The sequence below is a fragment of the Ovis canadensis genome, chromosome X (genome assembly GCF_042477335.2).
Source record: "Ovis canadensis isolate MfBH-ARS-UI-01 breed Bighorn chromosome X, ARS-UI_OviCan_v2, whole genome shotgun sequence".
In the NCBI taxonomy this organism is placed as follows: domain Eukaryota; kingdom Metazoa; phylum Chordata; class Mammalia; order Artiodactyla; family Bovidae; genus Ovis; species Ovis canadensis.
In genome coordinates, this window is record NC_091727.1 from 34,313,078 (window position 1) to 34,335,854 (window position 22,777).

Genomic DNA, 22,777 nt, shown 5'->3' on the forward strand with positions numbered 1-22,777 from the left:
GTTGTGTTTTCATTTTCATTAGTTTCTATGCATATTTTGATTTCTTTTTGGAAAGAAATCTTAAAAATTAGGGCAGAAATAAATGCAAAAGAAACAAAAGAGACCATAGCAAAAATCAACAAAGCCAAAAGCTGGTTCTTTGAAAGGATAAATAAAATTGACAAACCATTAGCCAGACTCATCAAGAAGCAAAGAGAGAAAAATCAAATCAATAAAATTAGAAATGAAAATGGAGAGATCACAACAGACAACACAGAAATACAAAGGATCATAAGAGACTACTATCAGCAGTTGTATGCCAATAAAATGGACAACGTGGAAGAAATGGACAAATTCTTAGAAAAGTACAATTTTCCAAAACTGAACCAGGAAGAAATAGAAAATCTTAACAGACCCATCACAAGCACGGAAATTGATACGGTAATCAGAAATCTTCCAGCAAACAAAAGCCCAGGTCCAGATGGCTTCACAGCTGAATTCTACCAAAAATTTCGAGAAGAGCTAACACCTATCCTACTCAAACTCTTCCAGAAAATTGCAGAGGAAGGTAAACTTCCAAACTCATTCTATGAGGCCACCATCACCCTAATACCAAAACCTGACAAAGATGTCACAAAAAAAGAAAACTACAGGCCAATATCTCTGATGAACATAGATGCAAAAATCCTCAACAAAATTCTTGACCCAGCAATCCCACTTCTGGGCATACACACCGAGGAAACCAGAATTGAAAGAGACACATGTACCCCAATGTTCATCGCAGCACTGTTTATAATAGCCAGGACATGGAAACAACCTAGATGTCCATCAGCAGATGAATGGATAAGAAAGCTGTGGTACACATACACAATGGAGTATTACTCAGCCGTTAAAAAGAATTCATTTGAATCAGTTCTGATGAGATGGATGAAACTGGAGCCGATTATACAGAGTGAAGTAAGCCAGAAAGAAAAACACCAATACAGTATACTAACACATATATATGGAATTTAGGAAGATGGCAATGACGACCCTGTATGCAAGACAGGGAAAGAGACACAGATGTGTATAACGGACTTTTGGACTCAGAGGGAGAGGGAGAGGGTGGGATGATTTGGGAGAATGACATTCTAACATGTATACTATCATGTGAATGGAATCGCCAGTCTATGTCTGACGCAGGATGCAGCATGCTTGGGGCTGGTGCATGGGGATGACCCAGAAAGATGTTCTGGGGAGGGAGGTGGGAGGGGGGTTCATGTTTGGGAATGCATGTAAGAATTAAAGATTTTAAAATTTAAAAAATTAAAAAAAAATAAATAAATAAAAATAGTTAAAAAAAATAAAGTACATCCAAGATACACATTTTTAATAGCTTTTTAACCTGATTTGTTCAAATGTCCATCAGTATTTTTAAAGATATAGCCTTTGTTTGAATTCAGTGAGTAAATTAAACTGAGTTTTATATCCAGAATTTCAATGCAAATCTTTAAGAAATATCTAATATGATCATTACTCTGAATCAAACTGCAATTGATTTAATATATTAGAGAATATAATAGCTATTCAATTATGAAACATGTATTTCTATGAAATGAAAAAGTAAGCATTTCTCACATTTGACTAGCTATAATTAATAATATATTTTCTCATGGGGTTCATTTTGGAAACTTTCTTCATAAGAGGTTTCCACTTGTTATTCAAAACCAGCCTGTTTCCAAACCTATACTAGTTACATGACCTCAGTAATTTACCATGCATAAATTTTAGAGAAAATGCATTTAGAGATTTTAAGGTGATTAATACATGTTAACTGGTAATTTAATGTATTTTATGGTATATATGACTTAGGCCAAGGCAAATATTGCCAAGTCTGCTTCTTAATTTTAAAATAAATTGCTCATGTTGCAAAAGAATAATTTTACTAAATCCATTCTATTGAGATTAAGATATCAATTAGCTATATAATTGGTTTTAATTTAACTTTTGCAGGTCAGTTGTCAAATTCAGATTGCTGTCTTATTAAAATATGTGTAATGATCAAAATACTCTGCAGCTCAAATCACTTGACGAACTATAGGACCACGTCTCCATAGAGTGCTTCTCTTCATCAGTTCTCTACACGCACGACAGCATCTAGGGCTTCAGTCAATGCTTGTTCCAGTTAAACACCTTTGTTTAAAGTTCTGCAGAGTTTAGACTTTTCTAGCTTCATGTGATGCTTCTCTGAGCCACATGCCAGGGCTGGTATATATTCATTCTTATTCACTCGGTTTCATTGTGCACAGTCTTTTAGATCTATTTAATTATCTCCCTCTGTATGGATCTCTGACTGGCCAGGAATCAATTCAGGTCTTGTCTGTCATTTAGAAATAGAAACATTTAACAAGATTTAAATGATTCACATTATTATTAACCAATTCAGGGTAGAAACTGAATTTTAAGACACATTTTGTGAAAAACATCTTCTCATGAGTGGATGTGAGATCTCACCTCCAACTCTCTACTATTGCACAGTAGTTTCAAAGACTCTGGAAATATGTGTAGCTCTTTTTTTTTTTAATTGAATGATAATTGCTTTACAGAATTTTGTTGTTTTCTGTCAGATCTCAACATGAATCAGCCATAGGTATACATATATCCCACCTTTTTTTTAAAATCCCACCTTTGTGATTCTAATATGCCATTAATAGCTGATTAGAATGAGTGTTGCCAAAGAAAATGTAATGATGTGGTAACAGGTTTGTATTATATTGGCATACAAAATAATTGTAAATATTACAGAATCATAAACTAGCAGCACAATATGTTTATACTCACATCCATACTACCACTTAATTATAAGTCATCTGTAAAGACAACTTGCCTCATTTATATAAAATCCACTATATACTATTGACCATATATTGTATCTGCAAACATATAAGTGTGTATATATGTGTAAATATGTACATACACACACACACAAGTCACAAATGTTAATAGTTTCGATGAGGGTTATTTCTGTGATTTTTATTTTATATTCTGTTGATTTTGTACAGAATGATTTCATCAATTATCATTACAAAAATGATATGCTATTAAAGAACAATTAGAACAATCCTTATAACTGGAAGACTTTTTTTCCTCCCTACTCAAGGACTGAGACCTCAGAGCCTTTAGAGAAAACACTGAGCAGTGTGGAAGGAAAGGGTATTTCAAACCAGACAAGTCAGCTGAATAAGCCAACAGACCAATGGGTTCATATATTCTAATTCATTCACATCTACACTTTCTATTTCCCAAATTGAGCTCCATGAAGCAACAATCCAAAAAATGCTTCTCAAAAAGCCCATGACAAAATATGCTCAGAAAACTCCAAGTTTTATCATACACTTAGACACAATAAAATTTCTCAGAAACCAGACATTAAGAAACTTACCTTGTTTACTCTATGTGTCCCAAACTCATTTGATCACTAAATAGTATTAACAAGACGTGGAATTCTATCAACTACTAGCCAGTAAACTGTTAAAATTTGAAAGGAGAGGATAATTTAATAAATAATTTAAGGTAGAAAAACTGACATTGTGATACATAGTAAAATACTAACTAAAATACTTTTGGCTGGTGATATTTCTTTGGAAGAATTTTGGATTTTATTGAAAGAGATTCTTTTTTTTAAATTAATTTATTTTAATTGGAGGCTAATTGCTTGATAATATTGTAGTGGTTTTTGCCATACATTGACATAATCAGCCATGGGTGTACATGTGTTCCCCATCCTGAATCCCCCTTCTACCTCCCTCCCCATCCCATCCCTCAGGGTCATCCCAGTGCACCAGCCCTGAGCACCCTGTCTCATGCATTGAACCTGGACTGGCAATCTGTTTCACATATGATAATATACATGTTTCAATGCTATTCTCTCAAATCATCCCACCCTCGTCTTCTCCCACAGAGTCCAAAAGTCTGTTCTTTACATCTGTGTGTCTTCTGCTGTCTCACATATAGGGTCATCGTTACCGTCTGGAAGACACATTCTATAGCTATCTACATTTAGTGATTAAGAGCATGCCTGGGGAATTTGGGGATGGATGGGAGGCTCTGCTGCACTCCTGGCAAAGTAAAAGAGAAAGGGAGAGCACTTGGTATGGGCATATGTCTTAACCAAGAACTTGGGCCCTCTGTATTTCACACATATATTGGTGACATCAACGATGCACACACAACATACAAAATTAGTTGTATCCGATTTAACAGTAATTTAAAAGTAAAAGACATAAAGAATATGTAGAATTTATGACTAACTTTTTAACAAGTACCCATGTCTATTAAATATTTATGTCCTTGGTCATGGCAATTGCTTTGGCCTTATTTCAATCTACAGATAAAGCCAGAAAGGATTTTTAAGTCAGAAAGGGTTAAGGGACCACTCACATTCATATTCATTACTGGGATTTAGGGTAGTAGGAGTAAGCCCACCTTCAATAGCTCTGAACAGTGTTATATTGTCTTTTGCTTCCTGGAACTGAGAACTACCTACTCCTTCAGGTTTTTTGGTTGGTTTGCTTTTTACCAACCAGTGATGGTTCACTAACTCCTTCCTAACTTTTCCAATAGAGAGTGTTTCTCAAAGTGTTGTCCTTAGAGCAATAGGATCAGCAGCACTTGGAAGCCTGGGAGAGTGCAAATTGTCAAACCCTATCCTACAACTACTGTATCAGAAACTCTGAAGGTAAAGCACCTTGATCTGTCTTCTAAGCCCTCCAGTTTTGATACACACTCAAGTTAAAGAACCACTTCACTAAAGAAGTATGATTGTTGCCTGTCCTGGATGTTTCTAATAACCACATCAGATAGTCCTTTATAATTCACAAACCTAATTTTAAATGAGCCAAAAATTTTAAACATAGCAGTTCTGTTGTAAAAGTAACATGCAGGCAGTAAAAATTTATACAAGATTTAACTGAAAGTTGAATTCAAAGTTGGCATAATGAAACTTGGAACAGATTTCCCCATAGACCTAAAGCTGCAAGATTGTGGCAAAGGAACAAAGCCATTCCAAAGAAGTCTATTTGTATCAATTTAATTGTACTCCAGTATTGATAGCATTAACTTCAGTTCCAAGAGAAGTGACAATGAAGTTTAACAAGGAAATGAGAAGGTTAAGAAAAGGAGAAAAAATAAAAAGAAATAGGTAAAGAAGCGAAATAGTTACTATTTTTTGATGTAGTGATAACTACAGGCACAATGCAAAAACAAAAAACAATTTTCTTTGCATTAAAGCTTGCTACATATATCAAAAATCTTAATTTTTATCAAATCCTCTTTACCATAGAGCTTTATTTTCTCCTCAGATCTTCTACATCATAGTAATAAGGTTGAGTGTGCATATTTTGCTTTAAGCTCTGAAACTGGTGAAACAAAATAGTACCTCCTAGGTTTGAGCAAGAAATATGAGTTAAGAAATATAATAAGGAGTAACATTATATATTGCTCCAATATAATAAGGAGCATTGGAGCTCTCAAGAAGTGCATTCTCTAAGGAATCCTTTTTCCATTTTTGACACTACATCTCAAACAGAACACATCTCCTTCTCTGTGTGCGTCTGTGACTGCTAGATAAAAAAAATAAAAAATCTTTCTATCTGCCCCTACTCCAAAATCCAAACAATTTGGGCGATGTTAGAAAGAATGCAACTGAAAATTATCTACCAGCTATTAACTGGTAAATTCAGGCAGCTATTCCTGATTTTTAGGTTATTCTCCACTTTTCTTCTAACTCATGAGTCCTCTTTGATTTCTACCACAATAGATATAATAGATATTGCATGGCATTTTCAGAACATCTAGAGAAGGGATACATGCGACTTTCAATCATTGAAAGCTTGGAAATGGAGAAACACCACTGATCTTTTTCTACTTTCATAATGGGAAAAACAGGAAACTAACTTCAACAGTCACTACAAACAATCTAAGAAGGCTCCTGTAATGATTAAAAACCAAAATCAAGTTAAAAAAAAAAGCCAGAGCTCCTCAAAGCTGGGGGCCTCATAAGAACTTCATGGGGAGACTGACGATGGAGACCCATACACCCCAAACAACTAGGCATTCATTTTTTTAGAAAAAAATTTCCCAAGTAGTTACATTGCTCAATATAGAAAATTATTGTCAGGAGTAGAATTACTCCAATTTCTAAATCTCATAGATAAGTGTTCATTCCTGCTTATGAGTTTTCTAAAGAGCCCAACCTATATTCTTTAACTTAGAACATATAACCATAGATACACAGGGGCTTCCCCACCAGATGAAACCTACCACCTATCTTTTCACATCTTGATTAAAATTCAGTTACCCTTCAATCTTTGGCCAAATTGTACCATGGATGTAATCCTTGTTACAATTTGCTTTTGAGTCAGAACTTCTTTAAATACATTTGTGTAAAATTACACAAGTTTACATATATATGCCAAATACATTTATGTAAAATGTATTTGGCATATACATCCGAACCACAAAATATATTCTTTCCCATTTTCCACTCCTATTTTGTGATGGTTTGACATGTGAAAGACAATTCCTCAGTACAGACACATGATGAACTCTCCAACCCTCAATATTACAAATTCAGAATTGATAGCTCATCTTCAGTACTACCTCAAATGATGTTATAAGAAAGGGCAATGGGAACGCGGTAGTGCGGAGGAGGACACAGCAGATGGGGGCATTTTACAGTAAAAATTGTTTTTCAAATGGACCAGTTTTCAGGTACTATAATGACAGAACAAGTACAGAAGGTCTTCAAAAGTAGTCATTCCAGCCAGCTTTCTTAGACTAAAATATAGCCCTATACTATCACAATGTACATACTATGCTTGTCTTTGGGCATGCCTGCAGTTGCTATCATCTGTCAGAGTGAAATTATGCCCATTCTCAAAATAGCATGCCAGTTTCCTGGGATCAGACAGGTCAGGTTTCACTGGATAACTGAAATGAAAGGGTGACTTATGTCTTTAAACTAGAGACAGATTCATAGCTATCAAATCTAAGTCTATTCTGTATGATGAGTTTCACCTGTTTTAAGAGATAAAGACAAGAGAACTCATAACCCAAACCTAACTTAAATTTATGCCTGCATAAACAGGAACTCCTGAGGTTTTAAATTTCCTTGTCTGCACTAGAATGACAAAAGCAACAGCAGTAAGGAGTAAATGGGATAAACCAGTTCCTCTGACAGGACACCCTCACACCACTGTTACTCCCTTACCCTTCTCTTACCAAAATTCGCTAGAGGGTATAAAGGCTCAATATTCACAGTCTTAGCATCGTTTGCATCTAAGGATGACCATGGAACATGGTGTTTGCTATGGATGGATACAAGCAGCAGTTCAATGGAGTGAGTCTAGAAGAAAATAACTGGTGGCTTTCTTTTCTTCCAGCCTTAAGTAGTATCTGAACAGTAGCTGTCAACTTGTAATCAGAAAGAAAAGGCCAAGAGAATCAGAGACACTAGCCCTGATATCACAGAGATGTCAAGCCAATACCAGTAGCAGCCTACCTCCAGACACCTTGTTCTATAAAATTTGTTAAGACCATGGTTAGCTGGGTTGGCTGTTCAATTCAACGGACTGCATACCTGATACACAACCTAAACACAGTGATTTTTTTTCCCAGGTGAAATTTCTCTCATCATTCATATTTCTAGTGTTGTACTCGTGAATATTTAACAACTAGCTCCCACAAAAGGAAAAAAAAGAGAAAGTCGTGATTACTAGCATTTGCTCGTTTCTCATAGAAATTACAAGACCAGCAATGATGCCACAAAGTGCAGCTAAGAAGGGATTTACACAGTTCGATCTCATGAGCCACTGCAAACCACCTCCACTACATCACTGGATATTTCCTCATTAGCTAACTACATGTTCACAAAACTACTACAGTTCATTAATGTTATCTTCAATTTTGTTATAATATAGAACAGAATTTCTACAGAGAGAAACAGAGAGCGCAGAACTACTGAATGTCAAGATAAATTGACTAAATTTATTAAATCGGAAGGAGCTATCAACTTTAGGAAAAACTTTAAGTGGAAACTTAGAAGTTGTTTTCAGTCTCAAGCCAAATGTACTTATTAACTTAATATGAAAATTTCCAATTTTCCTCCTTGGAGGAAAGAACAGAATTGAATTCACTATCATAGCAGAGAAAATTTGGTATGCATTTGAAAACGTCAGTATAGTGTTAAAAAAAAAAGTTGCATGAAAACATATTGTATCTCCCATAAATTTGCATGGCTCTATCAATAATCCAGAAAGGGAAGTTTTTCCAGTCTTGTAGTCTTTGGGTCGATCTATTTCTGCACCAGGGTTGCTGTCATACTCAATTACCTAAAACAGAATAAAACTTACACTATAGTACAACATACTTTAGTAGCTATTATCTATGAAAAGTATTCCCTACAATTTCCTTACCAAGGTCTCTGTGGACAGGAATCCTTATAAATTAAAGGAAAGCAAAATCTTAGCACTCAAGATTTTGTTTTCTTTTTTTTTTTTTAAGCACCAAAGTGGTTCTTGTATAAACAGGCACAATGAATTACCCCACTCCTTCAATATGACATGAGCATATAATTTTCTTGGAATGGATAAGTACAGGCTTCATTACCAAAGTGATTCTTTAGATATTAAATGGCATTGTAAGAAAACATTTCCAATTGAAATAATTGGCAGTTCTGACAGAGTGGTTATTCACAATGTCTTCTGATTTCTTACTTTCTCACTTGTAAAATCCCTAATATCTCTATCTGATTTGATTCTTGGTTTGTTCTAAGAATATCTAATTGTCAGTGGCATAGGGTATAATTTAAGAGCATTAGCTCAAACTGAAAAAAAGTTCACTTACATTGCATTCTTGTTTTTAATAAGGATCACTAAAATACTAAAGAAATATGCCATGTGTGTTTTAAAATAGTCATTTGGCCTAACTTTTATGTATTATTCTTCACAATAGGCTCTTTATAATCACTATAAATAAGCAAAAACAAATTACCAAATTTTGGTGTAACAATCTTCCATATTTGGAATAAAATAGGAGTCTATCGATGTAAAACTATCACCAGAAAGATCTTGTTGTAGTGGACTCCAAGATCAAACCAAAAATAATATTTATATTTTTAGACAAAACCTGCTCCGCTAATTTTATTCTGAAGAAAATGCCTGAATTTATTTCAGCATCCAAGAGGTTAACAAAATATTTTGTGACATAAATCCATAGGTACACTTTACTCAATTATTCATGTATTAGTCTATGCCAGTAAAACATCTAAAGATCTGCCAGGAGACACCAAATGAAACAAACCACACATACACAAAAAACATCCTAAAATAAATCAGAGTTAGTTAAATTCACATCTGGCTTAAAAAGATTAACAGCATGGAGCTGTTTATGTTACACTGAGCTATTTCTAATTACAGGAAAGCATACCCAATCAATAGGAGATCAAGTGCCTGTATTTAAGTATCCAAACAAATAAAAAACCAACAGCTATAAATAGATTGTATTGAAATATTTACAAATGGTGAGGTTTTACCTTTAGGATATCTGCATTTTATACAGAGGGGTAGTCCTGGTTTGGGTTAGCCATTCTTTTTTTTAACAGTTTTTACCCATGGCATGGGATTTCTCATGATTACCGAGGTAACATATGTAAACCATAACCACATCAAAGTTCTTGGTGGAAATGAGTTAAGAATATGCAGTTGTGATAGGAAAAAATAAGATAAAGTTCAACACTGTTGTAACTTCTCAAATTATGAACCAAGACCATTGTATAAAATCAAAGAAGTACAACCATGTGTTATAATTATTTATTATAATCATCTCTGTGTCTTCAACTTTTAGAAGTTCTGCTTATTAACTGTGTGAGAAACCATCTCCAATAGTGCACTAAAAATATAAACATCTTATGTAAAGCTTATTTTTACATCCTTTGAGGCACTGTAAAATTTCCCTTGCCATTTAACTAGGTCTAGAAACAAACATACACGAGAGAAACTGGGGGGAAAGAGGAGACAGCAGAGAGACATAGGTATTGCCAGTGTAACAAGTTCTTTGGTTTGCTTTTCTTTGGCATCACTGTTAATCCCACCACATGTTTTGCTGTGCATAGCAATTGGCTACAAAGAGCATTTATTAATAGCAACTGCCCCTTATGCTTCAGAATTTAAAAAAAAAATCAATACCTAAAAAATAATACAAAACAAAACCACTGGTTTCCTAAAGGTACAGAAACCAAAATATTCAAAGCACAAATTCTATTTTATGGGATGGTCTCTAAACCCTGAGACGGACCTATCAAAAAGAGAAGGGTTGGCAATGAAAATTAGACAACCTGTTGGACCTCTCATTCACTCCACTTGAAGATCTCCTAGTTCTAAAAGCTTAATTCCACAAATGTAAAAGAAAAAAATGTAAATAACTGGATTTAAGAAAAAGTGACTCAAAGTAGCATCTGATATGGAATCCAAATTTATAGAAAGGCTGAATTTCCTTTAGAGATGGATTTAAACTGTTCATCTCCATATACACAAGCTCACACAAACCTAGTTTTGAGAATTAACTTGGAGATCTTTTTCTGCTTCTCTCACGCACTGACAATTCTTTGTAGAATTAATTCTTAACCCACTTTTCCAAAACTAATACTCTAACAGATTTATAGTAGATATCATTCTGCATATTTCAGATAATTATAGCTACAAGTTACTGTTTAATAAACTGCATAAACAATAGCCATTTTAATGTAGCATATGAAAGTATTCAATGTATTTTTTTTCAAATTGTTATTTTGACTACCTAAAACTATTCTATTATCCTACATGTTGAATGAGAAGGTCATTCCATTTAAGACAGCTTACTATTCTTCCCTTTAAAATCAGAGAAGGATGTCAGGTTATTAATGAGAGCAGAAGAAGCTAAGTGTAATTTTTAAATTGAGAACTATTTGTCCCAGGTACTGTCAGAGATGGTGTCAGAGACCATTCTTTCTTGACTTATAGGTATCATTATCAATTTATACTACTAGTGAAGAGAAATCCTGCTCTACATCTTCTGAATTCTGCTGATGTGTAGTTTTACCAAATTCCTGTGTCTCTTACTCATTTTTTGTTTTCGACTGTGATATTTTCTTTAACTTCATGTCAGAAATAGACTTGCACAGTGACTTTCTACCTTTATCCTCTTCAGCATCCAGAAACACATGTCAAGAAACCTGGAAAGGCCCCCTTACGTTGCCGTCCACGATCTGGTGCATTTCCAACGAGTGAGCGGATTCAAGCAGCTGAAACTTCATCCTTTGGTAAAGCTTAACAGCTGTTTCCATTTACAGCTTTAATGACCTATCCGGGTTTACGAGTGTTTGCACATGTAGGCCAGACCACCAAATACTAGAAGATTCCTTACAGATGAAATTTACACATGGGAGAAAGTTCACTGTGGTAACGCCGCAAAAAAACAAAAACAAAAACAAAAACAGAAAACCCTTAGACTTTTCATTCCTGCTTCTTCACTGGCTTTCAACTCCTCTGGTTATGCTCCAGGCATGCAAGCCTTCCTGTCACCCCCTCTGACATTTTCCTTCAGCACAGGTGAAACTTCTCAGGTTTCTTAACTCTGCCCTTGGCCACACCCTGACCAGGCGTGCCTTCTCACACCTCCCCAACCCCTCCCTTCTGAAACACAACGTAGGACAGTATTTCTTTTAAATCGGCCTGCTCATTCCTTTATATTTTTAAAACAAGTTCCATCCTATCATAAAACCGATTGTCGGCGGTTTTCTTAAAAAAAAAATTGCCCACCACTACACCAGTATCTCCCTGACCCGACAGAAAAACTTGTCTGCTGTTCCCAGAGAACGACACCCCTTCCCCCTCCTCCCCTGGACGTGCCCCGCGTAGTTCCCCGCCCTCCCCACGCGCGCGGGGGCGCGGTGACAGTCCCCGGCTGCTCCTCAGCTCTGCGCCACAACAACTTTCCGAAACCCTGCACTAACTTCCAGGGCACAGCCTCTACGGAGAGGAGCGGAACGCTCTCATACCCCCGCACCGCACTACCCCCCACCCCCCCGAAAAAAAGCAAAAGCAGCGAGGTCCTACCAGCGCGGCTCCTGATGACGTCGGTGAATCCGTCTCCGGCGGCAGGTTCCCGGGGCTGCTCCGGACCCCCAGGCTGAGCCATAGCCACACGCCACGTGCCCCGGCTCCCCCACGCCCCAAACTTTGGAGGCAGGTGGGTCCGCGCAGTCCGCCTGATGCTCTCCAAAGCAGGTAGCGAGCTGGGGATCCGGTGTGTGTGAGGGCGGATTGTTCTCCTCCCCAGGCCCTCAGCCACGGAAACAGGGATGCGTCGGGGGCGGGGAGGGATGGTGCGCTGGAAAATACTGAAACACCGACACCTGCCTTGGTGGAAAGGGGAAGCCGTCAAATGGCCCAGCCCATGCTTGGAGAGGAGGGAACAGGTGTTCCCAGCTCCTACCCCGCAAATAGAGTGGGCGAGGCCTGGAAGGTGAAAGCTGAGAAGGGACCCGGTGGTCAATAAATCCACAGGCAAGTTGGAGACTCGCTTTTCCACGCTGCGCAGAATCGCTGCAAAAACAGGAGCAATTAGGGAGCCGCTTGCCAAAAGCAGCACATGAGGTCATGAATGATTTAGTATCGCCACTTATAAGATGAGTACACTGAGGAGAAGGGTCTCTGGCTTTTGCTATCTGGGTCACTCACACGTGTGTACCCTACAGTGGTATCCTGACTCAAAAGCACTGACCAGAAATAGGAAATAGAGGCTGAGCATAATCATATTTCTTAGGAGATTTCACCAAAGCTACCCACCCTTCTTTCAGTGTGTATTTTCACGCCGACTGCCTCCTCCATCCCTTCCTCCCACCACTGAAGCTAGAATTAGATTGGACTATAAACAGCTCATATGACTTTATTTTCTAAAAATTTCAGAAGTGACTTTCATTTGGTTAGTATCCTTACTCCTCCCTCCACCCCACCCCAACACACATATAATTCATCCTGCACTGTCTTCCTGCAGAAGCTAAGTCACCCCAAATTCTGCCCATCACCTACCATAGACAAATTAACTTTACAAGAAGAGCTTGGCAAGGGGCCTAGCAACAGCTAAAGATTTTCTTTTCTTATTTTCTTCTGCATTTTTTTCCAAAGTAGATTCTTAGCTTCTTCTAAAGCACTGGCTCTCTACCATCGCTAGACAGTGGAATCATCTGGGATTTTTATAAACCACTAAGGCTTGGTTTCCACTCCTGATTTTCATTAAGATGATGATTAATTGTTCTAGACTCTTATTTGTCCATCAGAAGTGTAAAGGTCTTGCAGGTAATTCCAATGAGCAATCAAATCTGAAAAACATCATGATGAAAGAACTTATGAACATCCAATTGGGTGCCTTCATCAAGACAATTTTATCTGTAACCTTCTTCCATTCCCATTATACTGCCTTAGATTAAAAACATATTTGCTGTCCTGTATTCCGTTGCCAAATTGGCCTTTTGCATGACAGTGGGTAATTTAGGCTGACAAAAATAGAGTTGTTAGGCTTAGCTCCAGAATTTCCTTAGATTAAACATAGAGCAAAGCTCAGGATGGAGTCTCCAATAGGTATTTCTCAGTTGGCGTCAGCCTGAGATGTTATGCCTATGGAAGATCTCTCAGGCAGACGTCTTAGGTTTCCAAAATGCCTGTTCTTTTGAGACATATCTGTTCTCTTTCTAACAAGTTAATCAGATGGGAAATACACAGCACAGCTCCTATATCAGAAAAGAAAAAAATGTATAACAATCATTAAGAATTTTTTAAATCACAAAGATTGTGGCATACTACTTTTTATATTACTATACTACTCTAATCAGAACAGTAAGGAATTGGTACTGCTGCTGCTGCTGCTAAGTTGTGTCAGTCGTGTCTGACTCTGTGCGACCCCATAGACAGCAGCCCACCAGGCTCTCCCATCCCTGGGATTCTCCTGGCAAGAACACTGGAGTGGGGTACCATTTCCTTCTCCAATGCATGAAAGTGAAAGTGAAGTCCTTCAGTCATGTCTGACTCTTAGCAACCCCATGGACTGCAGCCCACCAGGCTCCTCCGCCCATGGGATTTTCCAGGCAAGAGTACTGGAGTGGGGTGCCTTTGATTTCTCCAGGAATTTGTACAGAGACAGACAAAATGATGAAAGAGAATAGAATCCCAAAACATATCCAGGCAAAGGAAATTCACTATGGCATTTCAGTTCAGTCATTAAAAATGGAATATAGAATAATGATGTTTCCATAAAGTTAGACTTCTGTAATTTAAACTGTATAAAAGTAAGCCCCAGATAGACTGAAGATCCAAATATACAAAACAAAAGCAAAGAAGTGAGGAATCTGTAACAGTTTAAGTTATGGGAGCATTCTTAAAGCAAACACTAATCTGAGGTGACTTTAAGGAGAAAGTTGTCACTTTTAAGTACATAAGAAATAAAATTTTCCATAAAGCCAAAGACTTTATTATAAGGCATAAAGCCAATATACTGAGATAAAAATATTTAAAACATCTGAACAGAGGTTTAATATCTCTACTTTAATAAAATTGTACAAATTGATTTTAAAAAGCAAACAATCCAGTAAGAAAAAAAAATGAATCCATAACCTGAACAGATATTCCACACACACACACACACACACACACACACACACACACAAAATGCAAAGATCCGGTGAAACTGTGAAATGTTATCTACCTTCTCATAGTCAGGAAAAGGCAAAAGGAGATATTATTCCCCACCCTTCAGACAGAGGATTAAAAAAATGAACAGAATAACAGTCAGTTTTGGAAGTAGGGTAAGAAAAAAAGCAATTCATATTCCACATTGGTGAAATATTGATAAATTTTAAGAAACTAACGTAAAAATAGCTCCTGAGTCTGTTTGACCCAAAGGCTTGTAGCGGGTGGACACATATAGAGTTGAATCACTTTTTTCTTTCCGGTGAAATAAATGGTTTTTCAACTTAGAAAAAAACAAAATAGCTATTAAGATGTACATAATCTGTTGTCCAACAGTGCCTGTTTATGAATCTATCTGACAGAAATAAAATCACCAGTATATGAGGATATATATATATATAAGGTTCTTTATTAAAGCCTTATTTCTAACAAGACTTTCACTGAAAACCACCTAAATGTCTTAATTGGGAAACCATTGAAGCAATTATAGTATATCAAACAATGGACTATTATGCAGCTACTTTGAAAAGAACAGGTATGATTTGTACCCTACATAAATCATTATCAAAATAAAACAAACCCAGCACTATATTAAAATAACAATATATGTATCACAATTAACTTCATTTCATTTGGACAAGCAAATGTTCATTTTAACACACGAAACCCAAGTTAGTGATTCATCCCATTAAAAACACAAAGGGTAAATTCACACTCACAAAAAAAGTTTTAACAATACAAAACCTAGCAAACTAAAAATAGAAAGAATCTTTCTTAAACTGCTAAAATGTATCTATAAATAATAGCAAACACTAGTTTAATATACTAGTCACTGTAACAACAAAACAAAGTTACAAAGTTTGGAAAGGAAATGAAATTTTTATTGTTTTCAGATGACATATATAGAAAAAGCCAATTATCACATAAAATATTACACTTAAGTAGATGAAACACGGTTTCTGGATGTCATTAATGTCCAAAAATTAATTGTGTTTCTAGAAACTATTTTCAGTTCAGTTCAGTCGCTCAGTCATGTCCAACTCTTTGTGACCCCATGAATCACAGCACGCCAGGCCTCCCTGTCCATCACCAACTCCCGGAGTTCAATCAGACTCACGTCCATCGAGTCAGTGATGCCATCCAGCCATCTAAACTTCAGTCTTCCCCTTCTCCTCCTGCCCCCAATCCCTCCCAGCATCAGAGTCTTTTCCAATGAGTCAGCTCTTCACATGGGGTGGCCAAAGTACTGGAGCTTCAGCTTTAGCATCATTCCTTCCAAAGAAATCCCAGGGTTGATCTTCAGAATGGACTGGTTGGATCTCCTTGCAGTCCAAGAGACTCTCAAGAGTCTTCTCCAACACCACGCTTCCAAAGCATCAATTTTTCAGCGCTCAGCCTTCTTCACAGTCCAACTCTCACATCCATACACGACCACAGGAAAAACCATAGCCTTGACTAGACGGACCTTAGTCGGCAAAGTAATGTCTCTGCTTTTGAATATGCTATCTAGGTTGATCATAACTTTTCTTCCAAGGAGTAAGCATCTTTTAATTTCATGGCTGCAGTCACCATCTGCAGTGATTTTGGAGCCCCCCAAAATAAAGTCTGACACTATTTCTACTGTTTCCCCATCTATTTCCCATGGAGTGATGGGACCGGATGCCATGATCTTCGTTTTCTGAATGTTGAGCTTTAAGCCAACTTTTTCACCCTCCTCTTTCACTTTCATCAAGAGGATTTCTAGTTCCTCTTCACTTTTGGCCATAAGGGTGGTGTCATCTGCATATCTGAGGTTATTGATATTTCTCCCAGCAATCTTGATTCCAGCTTGTGTTTCTTCCAGTCCAGCGTTTCTCATGATGTACTCTGCATATAAGTTAAATAAGCAGGGTGACAATATACAACCTTGATGTACTCCTTTTCCTATTTGGAACCAGTCTGTTGTTCCGTGTCCAGTTCTAACTGTTGCTTCCTGACCTGCACACAGATTTCTCAAGAGGCAGGTCAGGTGGTCTGGTATTCCCATCTCTTTCAGAATTTTCCACAGTTTATTGAGATCCACACAATCAAAGGCTTTGGCATAGTCAATAAAGCAGAAAGAAATGTTTTTTTCTGGAACTCCCTTGCTTTTTCCATGATCCAGCGGATGTTGGCAATTTGATCTCTTGTTCCTCTGCCTTTTCTAAAACTGGCTTGAACATCTGGAAGTTCACGGTTCACGTATTGCTGAAGCCTGGCTTGGAGAATTTTGAGCATGTCTTTACTAGCGTGTGAGATGAGTGCAATTGTGTGGTAGTTTGAGCATTCTTTGGCATTGCCTTTCTTTGGGATTGGAATGAAAGCTGACCTTTTCCAGTCCTGTGGCCACTGCTGAGTTTTCCAAATTTGCTGGCATATTGAGTGCAGCACTTTCACAGCATCATCTTTCAGGATTTAAATGATATTAAAAAATAATTCTGTCAATAAATATATTTACAAGAACTCTAAATACAAATTATATAAATGAGAGGAATTAAAACCTAAATAAATGGAGAACTATACCCTGCTCATGGATTGGTAGGATGGATGTTGTAAAGATGTAAATTCCCCCAAAGTTTATCTGCAGTCAGTGAAACCCCAATTAATCCCATCAAGTGTGTGTGTGTGTACATTCTAAAATGCATGTGGATATGTAAAGGGGCAAAATAGCCAAGATAATCTAAAGAACAAAATTGAAGAACTTTTCAGTAATAAATCTTACAATAATGATTCAGCTCAGTCACTCAGTCGTGTCCGACTCTTTGCGACCCCATGAACCGCAGCATGCCAGGCCTTGCTGTCCATCAACAACTCCCAGAATCCGCCCAAATCCATGTCCATTGAGTCAGTGATGCAATGCAACCATCTCATCCTCTGTTGTCCCCTTCTCCTCCTGCCCTCTATCCCAGCATCAGGGTCTTTTCAAATGAGTCAGCTCTTCGCATCAGGTGGCCAAAGTATTGGAGTTTCAGCTTCAACATCAGTCTTTCCAATGAACACTCAGGACTGATCTCCTTTATGCTGGACTAGTTGGATCTCCTTGCAGTCCAAAGGACTTTCAAGAGTCTTCTCCAATACCACAGTTCAAAAGCATCAATTCTTCAGTGCTCAGCTTTCTTTATAGTCTAACTCTCACATCCACACATGACTACTGGAAAACCATAGCTTTGACTAGATGAACCTTTGCTGACAAAGTGATGTCTCTGTTTTTTTAATATGCTGTCTAGGTTGGTCATAACTTTCCTTCCAAGGAGTGAGTGTCTTTTAATTTTATGGCTGCAATCACCATCTGCAGTGATTTTAGAGCCCAGAAAAATAATGATATTATGGAGTTAATTATTGTAATTCAAACAGTGTGCTTTGGTGTGAGGACAAATACTCCAATAGAACAGAACTGAAGGTACATAGTCACATATATGGTCACTCGATTTATGACAAAGATGGCACTGCAATTCATAGGGAATGAAAATTCTCAAGAAATAGTGTGGAGTCAATTAGAGACTCGATTTTAGACTTAAATGTGAAAACTGTTAAGGGAAAAACAATAAAAGTGGAAAAGGTAACATAAGAGAATAGTTTCATGACCTTGGGATGGACATTTTTAAAAAACAGGACATAAAAGTACTAAGATTAAAGGAAAAAGATTGGCACATTGACTTCATTAAAATGAGAACTTCTATTTGTCAGAGGGCCTCAGTAAGAGATTGAAAATGAACATCACAGAGTGGAAATATGTGTGTGTGTGTGTGTGTGTGTGTGTGTGTGTGTGTGTAAAACCCTACAGGTACCTGGAATATATAGGGCACTCATAGAAATCAAAAAAAGCAAAACCCAGTCGTAACAAAATGAATGAAATCTTGAATAGCTGTTTTACCAAAGAGGATACCAAATGACCAGTAAAAATATGAAAAGTTATTAAACATTGTAAAGGCACCAAGATATTGAAATTTAAACCACAAAGCAAAACAACTAAACACACATTGTAATGGCAACAATCAAAATCAAAACAAAACTGAAAACACTAAATATTGCTGAAAATGTGGTGTGATTGGAATTCTTATATACTTTATGGAACTGAAAATCACAACTTCTTTGGAAAACTGTTTGCAGAATATACTAAAGCAAAAATTATAAATACTGCATAACACATAAATCCCACCTTTAGGAGTATTCCCAACAACAACAAAACCATAACTATATCAAAGACAGGAACAGTAATTACAGAATTTTATATAACAGCCAAAGTTAGAAACAACCCTCATATCCATCAACAGTAAAACTGATAAAAATACATGGCTATATTCATAAAACGAATGTTATATCAATGAAACTAATGGGCTACTTACTCCATGCAATACTATGCATGTATTCTACAGGCATAATTTGAGTGAAGGAAACAAACACTAAAGGTACATACTCTATATGTCTATTTATATAAGAATTAAAAGCTTGTGAAACCAATTTATGGTAATAGAAGATAACACTATCTTTAGAGGGATGCAGTCATTGGAGTCAGGCAAGAGGGAAGTTTCTGGTATTCCTATAATGCTGGTTTCTTGTTCTGGGTGATATATATACTTGTTCATTTTGTAAAAATTAGTTAAGCTGTGCATTATAAGGGCTTCCTTGGTGACTCAGTTGGTAAAGAATCCACCTGCAATGCAGGAAACCACATACAATACAGGAGACCCATGATCCATCCCTGAGTTATGAAAATCCCCTGGAGAAGGAATGGCAACCTACTCCAGTATTCTTTCCTGGAACATCCCATAGACAAGAGCCTGGTATGCTACCGTCCATGGGGTCACAAGAGTCGGACATGACTTATGCATATTTAAATTTTTCTTTATGTATATTTCCATGTGAAATTCTATTTTTAAAATAATGATAGGCTAAAATTACATGCAAATATGTTTAAAGATATCTGTGAAATATTATTATATAAAACAAGTAAATTTTAGTTTACTATTTATAGTGTCTCATTTAAAAACTATATCAGTGTATATACCGTTTGTACAAGTAACTGTAGAAAAACAGAATGAAGTAAGCCAGAAAGAAAAACACTAATACAGTATACTAACACATATATATGGAATTTAGAAAGATGGCAATGACGACCCTGTATGCAAGACAGCAAAAAAGACACAGATGTGTATAGCGGACTTTTGGACTCAGAGGGAGAGGGAGAGGGTGGGATGATTTGGGAGAATGGCATTCTAACATGTATACTATCATGTAAGAATCAAATCGCCAGTCTATGTCTGACGCAGGATACAGCATGCTTGGGGCTGGTGCATGGGGATGACCCAGAGAGATGTTATGGGGAGGGAGGTGGGAGGGGGGTTCATGTTTGGGAACGCATGTAAGAATGAAAGATTTTAAAATTAAAAAATTAAAAAAAAAGAAAAACATATATAGGAATGTACAAAAGGGAAACTATGATGTTTTAAAAATGAAGCAAGCTTTTGTGAACCTCTGAGATGCTTAAGCTTTGAAAGACTGAGAGATTAGAGTGCTAGAAATGTTGCTCACTGTTTTATTCTATTAGAAACATCTTCAAAAGTTATTTTCAAGTCTGTGTGGAACCCCTCTGGTGTAGATCATCAAGCAACGAAAAGGAAACCATTGCAAATCTCCCTTGTCCCTAATCCATACTATTTGTGTATTTCAACAAATAAAGAAGATAAACTTCTTGGCATTTTCTTATTCAAAAACTGTTATAGAGGTTAGAATACTTCACTTTAGATGAGCCAGTTACTTCTAGGTGACTGTTTAAAAGACCTATAGAAATTTCAGATTGTTATTCAAAATATTATCCCAAGTAAAAGAATTCCATGGACCCTGCTAACCTTTCAGTTACTCTACATCAGAAAGTATTTGCACCAGAGAAATAAAAGACATTCAAATATATCATGTCAAAGGGTTTCAGATTACCACCTAAAGACATTTATTTTATGAACTGTCCAACTAGGAAATGAATAGCATGGTATGATTAACTGAAAGTCCACACTTTAATATGAATAGATCATGGCATCCTAGAAGCTCCCAAAGATGGCATATCCCTATTATATTAAAAATAAGCACATCATATAGCTTCCTTTTACAGATAATGCTGAAACATATTTTAGATGTCCATTTTATGCAGTGTCATCACTTTTATATAGAAGTATCCATTGATTGCAAGAGAGAACTTTCATGAATCAACATGGCTATTAGTTGGTTTTCTCTTAACACAGATATTTTAGAAAACTCAGTTTGAAATAAATGTATTTTAGGGATGCAGAGAAAGCATTTTTTTTCCTAGGAGACTGGAAGTTGAGTTTATATTTTTAGATTCCTGTCGTAGAATCTGCAAATTTTTCTAAGAAACGTTTTCTACACAATCAAGAGTAATTTGAATCACTACACTTTCCCATTCTTTCCAACGACTTTTTTTTAGGGATCTCTTTGAAATTTTGACTACTAGAATGGTCTAAATTTAAGCATTCTCTTCTGGCATGTCCTAAGACTAGGAGTATTTTAGGAGAAGAAGGAATGTTGTCTTGATCCTGAGGATCTAATGATATTAGAGGGCTTCCCTGGTGGTTCAGTGGTAAAGAATTTGCCCGTCAATGCAGGAGATGCGGGTTTAATCCCTGGGTGGGGAAAATCCCCTGGAGAAGGAAATGGCAACCCGCTCCAGTATTCTTCTCTGGGAAATTCCATGGACAGAGGAGCCTGGCAGGCTACAGTCCATGGGGTTGCAAAAAGTTGGACGTGACTTAGCGACTAAACAACAATGATATTAGCGCTGAAACTTAAGTGTTAAGATGTTTCTATTCACTATCTGTATAGTTCCAATATCCCATGCTGCTCAAGATCAGTTTCCTAGGTTGAATCTTGTATTAAGATTAATTTTCCTCATCCTGCTTGTTACCATCAAGTTGTGTCTCAGATGGGGACTCACATGAGCTTTTAAAATCCTCTCTACCCTAAGCAGACACCACTTTTTGTTCATGCAAAACAGACAGACACCCATATACTACATGGAACAAGTACTGAAGTTTTCCATAAGCTTCCACATCATAAATATACTGAAAACGATGTAAGATGGGTCAAAGAATAAGAAGTCCACCCTCTTATCTCTAAAAGTGATTCTCTGGTATTCTCTGACACCTCAATCCCAATTTGATTCTACTCCTGTGTGATCCTGCTGAAGGATCATTTCTTTCTGGATTACAATGCCAACACAATCTATACATGCTGCTGCTGCTGCTGCTACTGCTAAGTCGCTTCAGTCGTGTCTGACTCTATGCGACCCCATAGATGGCAGCCCACCAGGCTCTCCTATCCCTGGGATTCTCCAGGCAAGAACACTGGAGTGGGGTTGCCATTTCCTTCTTCAATGCATGAAAGTGAAAAGTGAAAGTGAAGTCCTTCAGTCGTGTCTGACTCTTAGCAACCCCATGGACTGCAGCCCACCAGGCTCCTCTGTCCATGGGATTTTCGAGGCAAGAGTACTGGAGTGGGGTGCCATCGCCTTCTCCAATAGAATGGTCTTGATATAGTTCATTTTATTAGAAACATTAGGCAAATACTCGTATGACAAAGAGAGCAAAGAAACAATGCAAATTAATTAGAAGTGTAGCAGAGGTTGTTGATGCCTCATATATCCTCCTGACACACAGTTCCTGTCTATGCCCACAGCCTCTGAGAGCAAGTGTAGGGGGCTTTATGCTTGAGGGCATTCTCTGGCCTTTGGAGTCTGCTAGGTCCAACCTCAGAGCAGGCCATGTGTTAATGCCCTCAAAGCAGTCTGCATCAATGACAAATGAGAGGTGGTGGATGATTCTCCAATTTCCTTCCTTCCCAAGATGAAATAATGTGAAGGGGAAGGTGTCAGTCACTGAGTTGTGTCCAACTGTTTGCCACCCCGTGGACAACAGAAGAGTTTGCCCACTAGACTCGTCTGTCCATGGAATTATCTAGGTAAGAATACTGGAGTGGGTTGCCATTCCCTTCTCCAGGGGATCTTCCAGACC

The 22,777-nt window shown here is 37.3% G+C and overlaps 1 protein-coding gene across 6 annotated transcripts in view; it reads right to left on the minus strand.

Annotated features, from left to right (window-relative positions):
- The window catches only part of DMD (dystrophin), a 2,687,035-nt gene extending 2,674,414 nt beyond the window's left edge, over positions 1-12,621 (minus strand). For all 6 annotated transcript variants that reach the window (XM_070291485.1, XM_070291489.1, XM_070291490.1 and 3 more), the window contains exon 1: positions 12,111-12,621. In XM_070291485.1, the coding sequence (XP_070147586.1) occupies positions 12,111-12,192 (82 nt within the window). In that variant the 5' untranslated portion in view covers positions 12,193-12,621. The remainder of the gene's footprint in view (positions 1-12,110) is intronic.
- Between the last annotated feature and the right edge of the window lie 10,156 nt (positions 12,622-22,777).